Source organism: Chaetura pelagica, unplaced genomic scaffold (genome assembly GCF_000747805.2).
Source record: "Chaetura pelagica isolate M959 unplaced genomic scaffold, ChaPel_1.0 scaffold10, whole genome shotgun sequence".
In the NCBI taxonomy this organism is placed as follows: Eukaryota; Metazoa; Chordata; class Aves; order Apodiformes; family Apodidae; genus Chaetura; species Chaetura pelagica.
Window position 1 is genome coordinate 2,039,453 of NW_009952263.1, and position 13,940 is coordinate 2,053,392.

At 40.9% G+C, this 13,940-nt stretch overlaps 1 protein-coding gene across 1 annotated transcript in view; it reads left to right on the forward strand.

Moving 5' to 3' along the window:
- The first annotated feature begins 4,044 nt into the window (after nt 1-4,044).
- TRIM71 (tripartite motif containing 71, E3 ubiquitin protein ligase) overlaps nt 4,045-13,940 on the forward strand; it is a 14,286-nt gene continuing 4,390 nt past the window's right edge. The window contains exons 1-2 of the mRNA XM_010007613.1: nt 4,045-4,206; nt 13,856-13,933. Coding sequence (XP_010005915.1) covers nt 4,093-4,206; nt 13,856-13,933 — 192 coding nt within the window. The 5' untranslated portion in view covers nt 4,045-4,092. The remainder of the gene's footprint in view (nt 4,207-13,855; nt 13,934-13,940) is intronic.

Below are 13,940 nucleotides of genomic sequence, written 5' to 3' on the forward strand. Positions count from 1 at the left end.
GTTGTAAAATGTTTTTACGGTGCACTGTACAGCCTTTCCTGAAGCAATCACATTTATGGCCTTGCTGTTGTATTTCTTGGGCTGCTGTGGCTGTAAAAGATGAATAGCCCTGTAATATGGTTCACTGATTCTGTTTAAATTGAAGTAGGCTCCCTTTATTGTTTTGTGTCTAAAATTGTGTGCCACCAATTCAGGAAATATTTCCTGTTTGGGAAATAATCAACCCATAGCTGATTTATTTTAAAATAAATCACTTCTAACTATCTCTGAAACTGTTCCCCTCTTGTTTCTGACTTTGTTTAATTTTGGTGGAAATTCTAAAGTACTAATTAGTGTAGTGAAGAAGTTTTGTTTTTTTTTTAAAACAAACAAAACCTACTGAACTGGCTTACCAATCTTTTTACCTTTACTAGATAGCTACCAAAAAGGGTGATGGAATGGCAGTGTTTTTTATCTTGAAACAATTGTAGTTTTATTCAATTGTAATTTTACTCAATTACTTAATAATTATAAAAAGAAACAATTCATCACATCACGATTTCTACAGTTCTGAATTTAGTTTAAAGGAGAAATCCATTTCTTCTTATTTCTTGCTGCCTTTTAAAAATGTGTGATTTGGAAAGCAGTGTGTTTGAAAGTTTTAGCTTACAAAACTGTTTTTCATACGTTTGGTAAAGCAGTAAAATTAACAGAACAATACTTAATTTACAGCTTGATGGATCTTTTGACTTTATAATCTCTGCCCCTTCGTATAAGGTGGAAACGGGCAAGTTTTAGGACTTCCCTCTTAAGTACTATGTTTTGGTAGTGTGTTTTTTTTTGTTTGTCTGTTTTTGTGGGTTTTTTAAGCTGAGCATCAGAAGCTGATCTGTTATAGAAGATTTAATATCCCTTTCTTCCCACTACCTCTGCCTATCCATATTTCAAGACCAGCCTTGTTTGTCATAGAAGGAGCAGTATGTTGCTACATATGTATATTTCAGTGCAACTGAAATTGGAGGTGGCCTTTTCACATTGCTGAGATCAGAAGGGGGAGGCTCTGACATGCTTTTAGGTAGGCTGTGAGTGCATCAAATCTGAATTAAGAAAACACTTTCTTACTGTCCTCTTTCAGTTGTTGGTATGAGATACTTCTGCAGGGCATTGCTTGTTTTGGAGATGGTGGGGGTTTTTTTGCTTATTTTCTCCCCCTTCTAGTTAGAAACAGGCCCAGAAACTTAATCTAGCAGTACGTGACCTTTGTGACCGTGACCTGGGGACTGGGATGAGAGCAGGCCTGAGTGGAACAATAAATGCCTGGTTGTGGTTGCAAGCACAGGCAAGCTGTATGCTCTGCTCCAAGCTCCCTGAGCCTGGCTGGCACAGACAGCCCCCTGGTTGTTGCACCCACCCTGGGTACTTTCCTATTTAATTCTCTGGGAGTGCAGTCCTGCTGTTTGGTGGAGCTGATGTTGGAGCCTGTTGGGTGCTCCTGCTAGTGAGCATGTAAGGTTGACCACAGGATGAGAATTCCTGTTCTTGTACCTCTGCCACGTTGGGGTTTCTGCTGTAGTCCTTGTGTCCACAAAGGAGTTTCTGGAGGATTCCTAGTTCCTCTTGAAGCTGGCTGACTCTGCAGTTAACTTCTGATCATTAGCTCTTTTCCACACTGAGAGAAGTTGGGATTATGCATTTGTGCTTTCTCCTGTGTGTATTTTAATGTCACTGTTTTATTAAATAACAGTGTAGTGATTGAGATCATTCCATCATTGTCTACATCCTCTTCTTCAGCCAAGCCTGTTAACTATCAGTTCTTAAACCTAGGTTGCTTTCACCATTTTGTTTACTAAGCAACAAAAGGTTTTATCAATGGCTTTGTCACATTTACCCAGAAGACATCTCCTGCCATATCCTATGCATATTTCTGAAGTGAGATTATGCCTCTTGTCTCTACTTCTAAATTCCGGAGTGATGTTTTCCACCACATTTTGGTGAGTGGCTGAAAGCAACTGAACAGCTTAAATTTAGTTTCTTTGGTTTGAATGGCTGGAATACTCTCTGCTGCTGGATTAACCTTGCAGCAGGATTGCCTGCATAACGGGATTAATATGTGGCATTTTACCAAGCTTTTGCTTCTGGTGCTCACTATTTTGGAGGACTAATAACAGATTTAACTTGCTTCTGGACTTGTGTTCATATGGTCACCATTTTCCTTTCAGCTGCTCCTTTTGATTGAGGCCCCAAATCCCTGCTGTATGTTTTTAAAGTATATCAGATTCATATGACTTAACTTGATACCCTGTCTTGGTTTTCTTTCTCTCTCAACTTCTCAGTTGTTTAAGTGGAGTCATTCAGCAACATGTAATAAGCATTCCCTGTAATTTCAACAGCAGAATTACAGAACTGCAAGAGCAAGTGAACACTGTATACAGATTTAGACAACCACAGCATAAAGACAAGGAATCCTCTAGTTGAGGAAGATGATACGTTTGACGTGTTTCAGAGCCAAGGCAGCTTTTTACATCTATACAAAAGTTGGAGGATCAGAGAGGCTGCTTCAGTGTTTGGTATTTGATCAGAAGCAAAACATAAGTCTGTTCCAGTTTCCCTACAGCAAAAATCAACTTAAAAAAAACCCTAACAAAACCCACACCAAAACCAAACACTGAGTTTTTAGTAAAATCTGACATGTGTGCACAAGCACACATACCCCTTTGAGAAATTAATCCATGTAAAACTTCAGCTGTTGCGCTTATAGGAGCTTAAAATGTCACTTCAGCACAGGCAATCTGAGGGAATCACCTGTCCTGTCCTCCCCCTTTCTTTAGAGGAAGAAGGGAAAGGGGGATGTTATGAACCATATCACAGACTGTTAGCTGGAATTGGGAGTGGCTGGGTGACAGCTGTGAGAAGATGGGCATATCAAACACTCATCTGTTCTTTTTTCTGCTCTTGCTCATTTCTGAGGTAAATTTCAAATAGCTGGTGATGGGAAATTTGCTTGTAGTATGGAACCCTGTTTGCTGTTATTGTGTAGTGGATTTTTGACTCTTCTGTAGTCACCGAGAATTTTCTAACATTACACTCTTAACAAAAATAGTGGATCTAGAGCAAGACCTTGAATACAGAACTTTTTTTTTGGTTAGTCTACTCCTTCACTTGCATCTTTGAAAACAAAACAGCTGATTTCTGCCTGCCTCTAAGAAAACGGGCTTCTATGGAAGATGCTATTTCTGTGTGCTGCTTCCCTCTGCTGGGTGAAATGGGAACTGATGAACGGATCCCGATTCCTAGGCTGGTGTCTTGTCCAAGACTTGAATTGTTATTTGAATACAACTTTTTAATTGCCTTGTGAGTAGAATGAGGTGTTAGTGGCTGCCCACAGTTCACTGCAGCGTTGCAGTGCTCTGATAGGCACACTGATGTTCCAGTTTTGTACTGCTCCAACTGAAGCATCAGTATCAGCTAGTATCACTAGCATAGAAACATGTCACAGCAAAGGTGTTTTGCTTTGCTGTTGGGAGTGCTAAGAGGGAGTCTTGCCTAGTGTTTTCACTTCCCTTAGCCATGAGGTATTTGCATCTTCTGAAGAAGAAGAAATAGTGGGTGGTTCTTGACATGCGTGCTGGAAGGTGGGTGTGGTGATGCTGCAGTTCTCCAGTGCAGTGGTTATTAAATGACCCACCTAACAGAATGTGGTGTTTGTATATGTAGGAAAAGTGTTCACCTGAAGCTTGCCACAGATGACATCTCCAGTCTGCAAATGTTGGCAGATGGCTTCCGCTCTTGTGGGGAGCTGATGTGGACACTCTTCCTAGTATTGTATTGCAAAGAAAACACTGACGCTTCCATCTCACTGTTAAGAGTACGATTTGGAGCTTACTGGGAGGGATAGCTCTTCCTCTGTGGAGAAACTATTGTGAAGTCTTTGTCTATTGCCACTGCTTCTAACTACTGCCTTTGTAGTTGAGCTGTTTGAATTTTATTTTTTCCACCCTGGAACTGTTTTCACATTAATTCTTCACTGGGTAGTGATACAGATTTTTATTTTCCTTCTAGGTACTGCATTTCTACTGTGATACCTGTTCTGTCCCCATATGTCGGGAATGTACCATGGGACGACATGTGGGTCACAGCTTTATCTACCTCCAAGATGCCCTCCAGGACTCCAGGACTCTCACCATTCAGCTCCTGGCAGATGCTCAGCAGGGACGACAGGCTATTCAAGTAAGATACTCCCAACTTGAGTACTTTATTTCCCCCTCCTTCCCCCACACAGCTTGTCTGTTACAGGGCAAGGTGTCAAGGCACAAACCTCTCTGCTTCTGCTGTCAGTCTTCTCACCCCTTCTGTTCTCAGATCACTGACAGAAGTGGCTGTGGAGCTGAAAACAAAGTGCTGTTAGGTGAATTTTGCATTCTTGCAGCATAATCCTGGCATGTAAATTGCAATATATATGAAGCTCTTTACAAACACACTTGAGCATGAAGCATTTTGAAGGAAGTTCTGATCTTATGTCTTGGCTTTGTTCTTACAACTGAGACTTACTTTCAGCTGTCTTTCATGCTGGTACAGTATCTAGCTCTGTAACTACCTATGATTCTAGTTATGTCTTTAGTGTTGCCACCAAATATAAAAGACTAATCAGCTGTTGGATTAGTGTGAAACTTCTGACCAGCCTGTGCAGAGAATCTGGAGCTATCTCCATACCAGGATTCCTCTGCATACACAGAGATATTCTGTAACTGCCTACTACTGCATCCTTCCTCAGCTATGTTTTGTAATGCAAATATAAACACTGAGCAGGGAGTGGAAGGAAGGTAGTACAGTGCTTCAAAATGCAGAAATAATTTACATAGGGAGTTAACCTACAAGGACACGTAGATAGCTGCTTTTGCTGGATGTCACCTAGTAGTAAGTATTATATTAGCAGTACTTTCGTCTGGATTAAGAGACTTTGGATGGGGAAAGCGTAGTGGGAAGCTACACCCCACACTACTGTCTTCTAGTTTTGTTAGTCTAAAATGCTCTACATTTGAGCTGGGTGTTCTGATATTCAACATTTCTGTGTGATTTAAATCTTTTTTTTTTTTGAGCAAATGTTGGTAGAATGGCAAATTTTTTTTTGAGCAAATGTTGGTAGAATGGCATGTATAGGGAGTTAAATTTACTTTCTGAATTGGATGTGCTTTCTTAGCGTGTGCATATTGCAAACAAGAATAAATTTTAAAAAAACAACACAAACACAAAAAAATCCCCCAAACCTGTTGTCCACCCATCACTGCTTGTTTCTAATAGATGAGGATTTGAGTGGGTTTCTTAAATCTTATTAAATTAAATCTATTACATCTCTTCCATTGCTGTTGACAGTGAACACTCCTTCAGTCTCTTTTGGCTTACTTTGCTGCAGTGCTTACAGAATTACTGTGTACTCTGGGCAGCTTACTTAGATGTAGGGCTCGTGTGTCTTGGACTGGTTCTTTTGAAGCTAATGTTCAGTGGGACAAGAGCAGCTAACTTGTCTCAAAGTCCTTCCACCTGTGGGATGAAAGAATAAATAGTACAGTGGTATAAACACTAAACTGTTGTAACAACAGAACAGCAAACAGTTTGTTGTTTTTTTCAGCTGGATGGCTGTTCCTAAACTCTTAAGACAGCTTCCTGCAAACTGTAGCTTCTTCCAAGATTTGTTTAAAATTGGGTCATAAGGCTCTTCAGAAGTATCCATAATGAAACATTTTGCATGTCTCCAAAACGAGCAAGAAGGAAGGATTACAGTAGTTTGAAGAACATCACTGGTGCAGTGTTCTGAGTTTTTCTGGGCTGTCCTAGACAAGGGCCTGTCTGTTAGTAATTAAATTACTGCTTTTGACATCCAGATCTCTTAATCATCTAACTGGTGTGGATAAATAATCTAAGAAGGGATTGTCTCTTGGAGTAGGAACTAGCAGAGTATCACTGTGTACCACTCTGCTACTTTTACATAAATGCTTTTGTGCCTGCTTGCTTCCTGTTGGGTTTGCTTGGCTCATTCCACCCCGTTTTCTTCTAGCTTATATGTTTAAGGCTCCTGCTGTTGTAGTGAGCTGACTACTTTATGATGGTATGGGGAAGGGTAGGTGGTACTGGCTGTGCACATGTGAACAGGCAGCTCAACTGAACTTGTGCACTTGTGCCCTGGTCTAGCTACAGCCCATTCCGGTTAAGAGGCTATCTTGGCTAGCTGGTCAGCTTGTGTAGGGATTCTGTAAAATGAACCATGCCTTTCAATAACTGAGTTGTTTTATTACTTTAGTGGGCTTTTTAATCTGGGCTGCCGTACAAAAAGAATGGCAGAAGGAGCAGATGAGTGAAGTTCAGGAGGTGGCAATGTGTGTGTGCACATGCAGGAGTGGGAAGACTAACTGAAGGTGACTGCTACCTGAGCCACAGCAACAACTGGAAGAGTGTGTGATGCAGAGGTGCCGTCAAGGTTTAACTCAAAATTGACAATTAAAACAAGTGACAACAATGCTCTCGATCCCTTCTCCTTCCCACTTAAGTAAGAAAAGGAGAGAGAAAATGAGAGAGGCATTCCAGATTGAAAACTAAACTAGACAGCTTTAATTAAATACTAATGATTTTTAAAACGTACAAATATATGCAAATATGTGCAGGAATGTGCAAACCCCTATCATCTCCTCCTACCCCGAGCAACTCCCACAACATCTCCTGAGCTGTGAGCATTTATGAAATATCCTGGAGCACTGCAGGAGAGAGCAGCAGAGCAGACAGGAGCTGAGGGGAGAGTTACGAGGGTCAGGAATGCACAGGCCTTGGAACGGTTGGATAGAGTCCTCCCTGGATGGCCATGAACAGAAGGAAGAGAAGGAAAATAAGAAAGGAGTTGACTTCTGAGATCCCTGAACTTATACCAAGAGCCATGTAAATATAGGTATGGAATATCTCTGGCAAACTTTGCTGTCTAATCCACCCTTTCCTATGGGAGGGTTGCAGATAAGATTCTTCTGCTTCTTCAGTGTCTGAAGCAGGAAATCCAACAAACAGAGCAAAATGTCCTTGGTGTCTCAGCAGTAACTATAAACATTTTAGCATTGTAAGTCCACTGGCTGGAACACTCGCTGCTACTTCACTGAAGAAAAAAAAAAAGCAGTAAAAAGAAAATTGGCTTCATCTTTGCTCAAACCTGACTCAAAGGTTGAGCCTGCTGCATGAGAGAGCTTTCATGGAGCAGAGCTTTTGTTGCTCTTGAACAATAGGGCTGCATAGGTAGATATTTATCCTAGGGAGAAGGCAGCATGTCAGCATGAATTTAAAACAAATCATCATTAACATATACTGGAGCTCTAAGGCTTGAAAAATAATATGGTGTAGTAACACACCTCAGTAGGACTGGTTCATACTGCTCTACTGGTAACTCTTAATAGGCTCTGAAAATAATAGCGCTCTGACATGACCTGTTGAGGAGGGGTAGTTGAGAGTAAAGGGGAAGAGGTGGAATTTGAAGGTCATTGCAGGAGAGAGAGGAAATCAAGCATTGAGTCAACTGGCTGGAGAGTATCTGGTTAACCAAAGTTGAAGGCTTTTAAGAAGAAATGTTTATTTAAGCTCTTCCTGCAGCTTTGGAGAAAATATTGTTTTTCAGACCCTAAAAAAAAGTGCTGTGAATTGGGATACATTTCAGTCTCTTGATCCACGGAAGCCTGATCTAGTCTGTCACTCATGAGAAGTCCAAACCTCACTTTTCAAAGAAGTTGCAGTCCTCTGTAAGAAACAGCAAGCCTAGCAGCGGGAGGCTTGTTTTTCCGAGGTTCTGCAGCAATGGAAAGCTTTTCCTATTTCCCTGTCCTGTGCTAGTCTGGGCCTGGATCATGGATTTCTAAGCCTGTTCCTAACACAAGAACTTGTGAATGTATGTCTGAGTGATGAGCTGATCCAGCTGGAAGGGTAACCTTTCTATAGGATTACTTTTTGGCTGGGTCACTGTGGTGCTACAAGGACTGTTGATTGTGCCAGGAAATGGAGTGGAAACACCCAGTGCTGTTGCTCGTAGGACCCATTTCTTGTCTCAGTGGAAAGCTATCCTGCTTGCTGGGATACTTTTCTGCCCTATTTGGAGATTCAAACTGATTCACAGGATGATAGGAAAGTCAAAGCTGACGTTGGATTAATGGGGTGGGGAGAGGTGGGCCTGCTGCTGTTCTGTATGGGGGAGCTTGTCCTGCTGCCTTGTTTTACCTCACGAAAGTGCACACTTAGCTGTCTTCTTTCAGAATTTTTTCCAAGGACTGGGCTACAACCTGGACGTAAATCTGTTATGGTGAAAGATAAATGACTTCTTCAAAATGTCATGTTCTTAAAATACATCTATACATGTGTAACTGTATATATGTATGTATGTGTGCGTGTAATCTAATGCACTTGCGTAACAGTAAAGCCTTGAGTGCTTATTCCCATTTAGAGTCAATTTCCAGGTGAACTTGGTAAAATACAACTTGATCTGTTTGTGTCAGTTGTCTAAAAAGTGGTGGCTTTGGAAAACAGATTCTTACCTAGCTGAACCTGTAGTTGTTTTTGCAGGGATGTTTGACAGCGCAGGCTTCAACATTTAACTTAATGCAGTGAGACTGGTAACAGAGTGACCCCCTCTCTTTATCAGCATGAAAAGTTTAGGAGTTGGCAGGTCAGCCATTAAGGCAATGAATGCCTCTTCTCTCCCAACTTATGGAGGAGGTGGTATGAAGCAGATTAACACTTTTACTCTAGGGAAAGGGGGAAGGAGGTGCCATAAGGAACTCAGCTCAGAGGAGGAAGCTGATCTGTTGCCTTGAGCTCTGCCCTTCAGTGGAAGCTTCCCTGTGGGTTGCCATATGGATCTGTGCTGCCGGGAGGTCGATACCTGAGAAGGATGGCACTGCTGTGCTGAGAGGGATCCTTCTGAGGTTGTCACATCGAGTTAGCTCAGGCACCCTTGTGCGTGGCTTTGAAGTCAGACTTGCAGGTTTAAGAATCTGAAATGAAGCTTTGTAAACAAAATGGAGTCAATTGTGCTGCTCTAAATCGAGGATGTAAATCGATAGAAGCCAAATGTCTTTGTGCTTCTAGTTATTGTGTTGTTTTTCTGAGTTCCTTAGTGTTATATATGAACAGATGGTTATCAGGGAAGATGGCTTTGACATGTGTCAAGAGTCCAGACTACTACTGTTCTGCCTAAAACTTTTAGACAAAGTCTGTTCTTTCATTACAAGCCAAAGTGATAGTTGTTTGGTTTCTGGCTTCTAGTGCTTTACACTTCCGAAGCTGAAACCTTTAAATTGGTCCAACTACTGTGATTTGTGCTGTGCCTGAACCAATATTACATTAGTGACTTTATAACCAGTTCTTGATGCTAGAGGATTCCTCTGAAGAAGAAAACGGTTTGCTTTCAGCTTCAAACTTTCTGTCCAGAGGTTTGCACCTTCACTGAAAAATTTAGACTGAAATTAGCTCTGAATTTCTTGTTTCTGTCAGAGCATGTACTTTGTGATTTATTTTTTTTTTTCCTGGAGTGTTATATGCTTCATAATTTTTCATTTAAAAAAGCAACACAAGTGAAAAATCTCTTGTGGTATTTCTGGAACACTACATTTTAAGTATCCCATAGGAATACTTTAAGTAAAGATGTAGAAGGCTTTGTGTTTGTTGAGGCTGCAGCTCCTAATGTCCGACAGAAGATGGGAAGTGTTAAAAATGACTGAAAGCTACCAGTCCACAAAATGGCAAATCTTGATTTGAGCCACCCCTGTAGTCAGTCAGCCCAGATACCCAGAAGTGCAGCTAAGTTCTGTGGTATTACTTGGCTACTTCTGACCCTTTTGCATTGTTTTTTGTCATAGCTTTGTGTTGTAGAATCAGTTGCCATGTCAGAGCCAGTGTAGCAAGCTCATTAGTATTTTTCCCCCTCCTAAGTGGTTAAAAGAGCTCACAGAGGTGAGGTGCCCACCTAAAGGGGGAGATTGCAAAGGACACTTGGGATCCAATAAACTTTGCTCTTCGCCTTTTGCTCAAAACTGGCTGGAGCATGTAGGAACTGGCCAGGCATGCCTGGGTCTGCTGCCTTGTCCTGGAAGGGCATGTATGGTTTAGCATGTTATAGTTGGGTACTGTGGCACTTTACATAGAAATGTGTCAATGCAAAGCTGTGAGATGTAAAATGCTGTATGAATTGTAGGAGGTGTTACCTACCCTAAGGTGTTAAAGCAGCCATTTCTGTTTGTAGAAAATATCTGGAGAATAAAAATTTGGGCCTGTACATTTAATAACTAAATTATTTGAAATGTTTGAAGTGCATGTGATACTGCACGCTGTTGTCCTCTTCTGCTAAAATGTGTATTTTGAGTGTTTGTTGCTATTTGGGTGGATTTCTAGAGAAGAGCATGAAATTCTGAAACGTGCTGGTAGCAATAGCTACTGCATTGGTTTCCTTCATGGGTTTCCTTTTGTTCTGGCCCTCTGGAACATAGTACCTGCACAAACACTGTAAGTATTACTCTAGAGGAATTGGAAGTACCAGTTTCAGCCCTAAAGTTTACAAGATAGATTGCAAAGTCCTTGGGTTTATTTTTTCCACACAAGGCACTGGTGACACCTCCAATAGAATGGGGAATGTTACTGGCCATCTTTCGTTCACTGGGAGGTCTCAAGTGAATAGGCACAGCTACAAATAGGTAGCATACTATATTGACCAGCAAAAATAATTGAAGTAAAATAGCTGTGCTCTTGTTGAAGTTCAGTGATCCAACATGCTTCTTTGCTAGAAACACAAGCATTTTCTTCTGTTTCCAAAGCATGTGAGCTGGCTGACCATCTCAGTCCCTAGCACTGGAATAAGTATGGCATGCCATGAGGAGAGTGCATCATAAAAGCTGCTTTTCTTTAAAAGGATTTGTCATTCAAAAGATTGTGTGGTGTCTGACCAGAGCAAGAAATGCTGTGCTCAGTATGTTTCCTAAAAAGCTGACCTCTCTGAGACAAGTTCTGCACAGGAAATGCCTGCAGAACAGCTGGAGAGAGTTATCATGGCAGAGCTGTGATATCGTAGAGTAATCAAAGAGAACAAGGGATTTCCATGTAAAAGAAGGCGCTCAGAAGTTGTACTGAAAGCTTTTGGCTTTTGCTTCAGATAAATAACTGGCCTACTGGTGTTCCCCCCTGCCATGCTAGCTGCCTGGTGCTGTGTATTTGATGCTGGTCAGCCTTTTTAGGCTGTTCTAGCCTGTTCTGGCAGTGTGCAAGATCGTGTGAATTTTAGTAAAACTTTGTCAATATCCTGCAGAATAGGAGCCTTAGTGTTTTGGGTGTCCTTCACTAATCTGAGCTGTTTGGACTCAGACAAGTGAAAATCTAGATTATGACATGACTCGTTGGCCACTGTGCTGTTGAGTGTAATAGTTTGCCCTACTGTAACTGGCTCCTGCAGATGAAAGGTCACAGCATCCACAAGGAATTTATACCTCTCCTACTATGGTGGAGTTCTTGAAAGGCAGATTGTGGTTTTACTGGAGAACTGTGAGTGAATTTGAGATGTCTCTTAGCCATAAGGTGTGAGAAAAGAATACACATTGATCATGGTCTCAGTGAATACTGTACAAAAAAAAGCTCAAACAAGTAACCAAGATTGTCTTGCTCTCACAGGCATACTTGCTAGAATTGGAATATGAGTGGATAGCATGGTTGCCCTAGCATTTCCAAGGACGTTCCTATTTCTCATTGCAAGAGAGGGAGGGTGTTTTGCTGTACTTCACAAGAATCCAGGTCCTGGGAGTTACATGAAGAGGAGGAACAGCTGGAAGGCATGCTCCTATTGCTGAGGCCTGTCCTGCAGAGGGGCTGTCAAGTAGCACTCTTAATTTTTCTCTTCCTGTTTGCAAGAGACTTCTTGAGATGCAAGATCAGAAATACTGCCGTGTCTTACTTTCTCAAGGTTGTCTTCATCTTGTCTCTGGAGACTTAAGAACCTGATCAAGTTAATCTTCCTTTCAGGTCTCTACTCCTATGTGACTGGAAGAATAAATCTAACTCAAACTAGATGTCTTAAAGTAACTGCCTGGAATGATATGTCCAATTAACAGTATGCTTCTGGCTTTGTTTTAGCATTGTCATTGTTGGCATAAACTGGATGCCATTGAACTTGCTAGCTCAGACTTGAAAAATACTAGCAAATAATTCCATAAAAGATAACAAAAAAGCCCAGCTTGACTTTCTAGGCAAAGCTGGATCACATTGAGTAATTTGAAGATTGTTGCATCACTTCATTCTTAGGTTGGTACATTCTCATACACAGAATTAAACTGAAAGTATTTTTCATAAGGCTCTGAATTTACAGTAAAGCCTTAAATAATTTTTAAAAAAATAAATTTAAAATTTAAATGAGTATTTAAAAACAAAAACCCATGGCTATTTCCATAGTTTTTAGTATGTAATGTGGAAAATTAAAGTCAGTTTCAGTTACATTCTTAGCTGTCAACAACTTAAATTTTTGCTTGTCAAGCTGGTGCAGTGATGTGTAGTGTGTTGGTAGCAGGTTAGATGGCTTGAGTATGTTGCTTAGTATTAACATTCTAGAAATAATTGATTGCAAAGTTTATGAAAAAAAGAAAAAAATGCTTGATGGGACAGTCACAGAATCACAGGATGGCTGAGATTGGAAGGGTACCTCTGGACATCTTGTTCAACCCCCAAGCTTAAGCAGGGCCATTTAGAGCCAGATGCCCAGGACCATGTCTGGGCATCTTTTTAATATCCTCAAAGTTGGAGACTCCACAACCTCTGTGGACTCTGTGCCAGTGCTCAGCCATTCTTAGTGAAAAGTGTTTTCCTGATATACAGAGGCAGCCTCCTGTGTTGGTGCCTATTGCCTCTGCTCTGTCAGGGACACCACTGCAAAGTGCCTGGCTCTGCTCTCAGGGTGCTTGCCATTCAGGTATTTATTTGCATTGCTAAGTTTCTCTCCTGACCCTTCTCTTTTCTAGGCTAAATACTTTCACATACCATGATTTTGAACCTCTTAGAGGTTCACAAACTCATCTGCATGTTGATGCTGGTTCACTGTATATGACAAAGGTGTTAAAAAGATTCAGGTATCTATGGTTGAACCTTTTCAGTTGAGAACTGTGATCAGATTTGCCTGATCTTCATCTTGTTTGGTTTTGTGCCTTTTTCTGTAATATTTTGTGTAACTAAGCAGTTTGGGAAGGATTTTTAAAAGTTTTTTGAGGGGAGAAAAGAGGTTTAGATGTTTTACATATTCCTTCCAGATGCATTCTTTGTATTTGCAGAATACTACTACAGGATGTTTAAAGAATACTAGCATTGCAGGGTTATATTGGAATTTGGTCTCTATACACTGTGTGAATAACTAGATGAATGCTTTTTAATTATAACTATCTAATCTTTGTTTTTTCTTTTAAAACTTCCTATTCTGCTGGGAGTATTGCTGTGCAGCTCAGATGCATACAGAAGCATCACACAACAGTCTGAACCATTTTGAAGGACAAGACAAACTTTAGCTTCTCTATATGTTGGAAAACGAGAGTGTGAATCTCTTGTTTGAGTTCATACTAGCTACTTGCTGGAATTGCACAGGGAATTTAATCCTGTGGTGTTGGATGGTACAGTGAAGCCATATGTTCCATGTAATAGATGTATTTAAGAAACAGTCAAATTTTCAGCCCTGATGTATGAAATGACTGAAGGCTTGGTGAAAAAAGCAAGAGTTGTGACTTCATGCCTTCACTTGAAGGCATTGTGAAATATAGGCAGTGATCTTCTGATGCATTTCTAATTGGTTTGGTCGAGTCCTAAGTGTGTTGTCTCTTTTTTTTTTTTTACTCCCCAGCTGAGCATTGAACAAGCCCAGGCTGTGGCAGAGCAGGTTGAGATGAAAGCAAAGGTGGTACAGTCTGAAGTCAAAGCAGTGACTG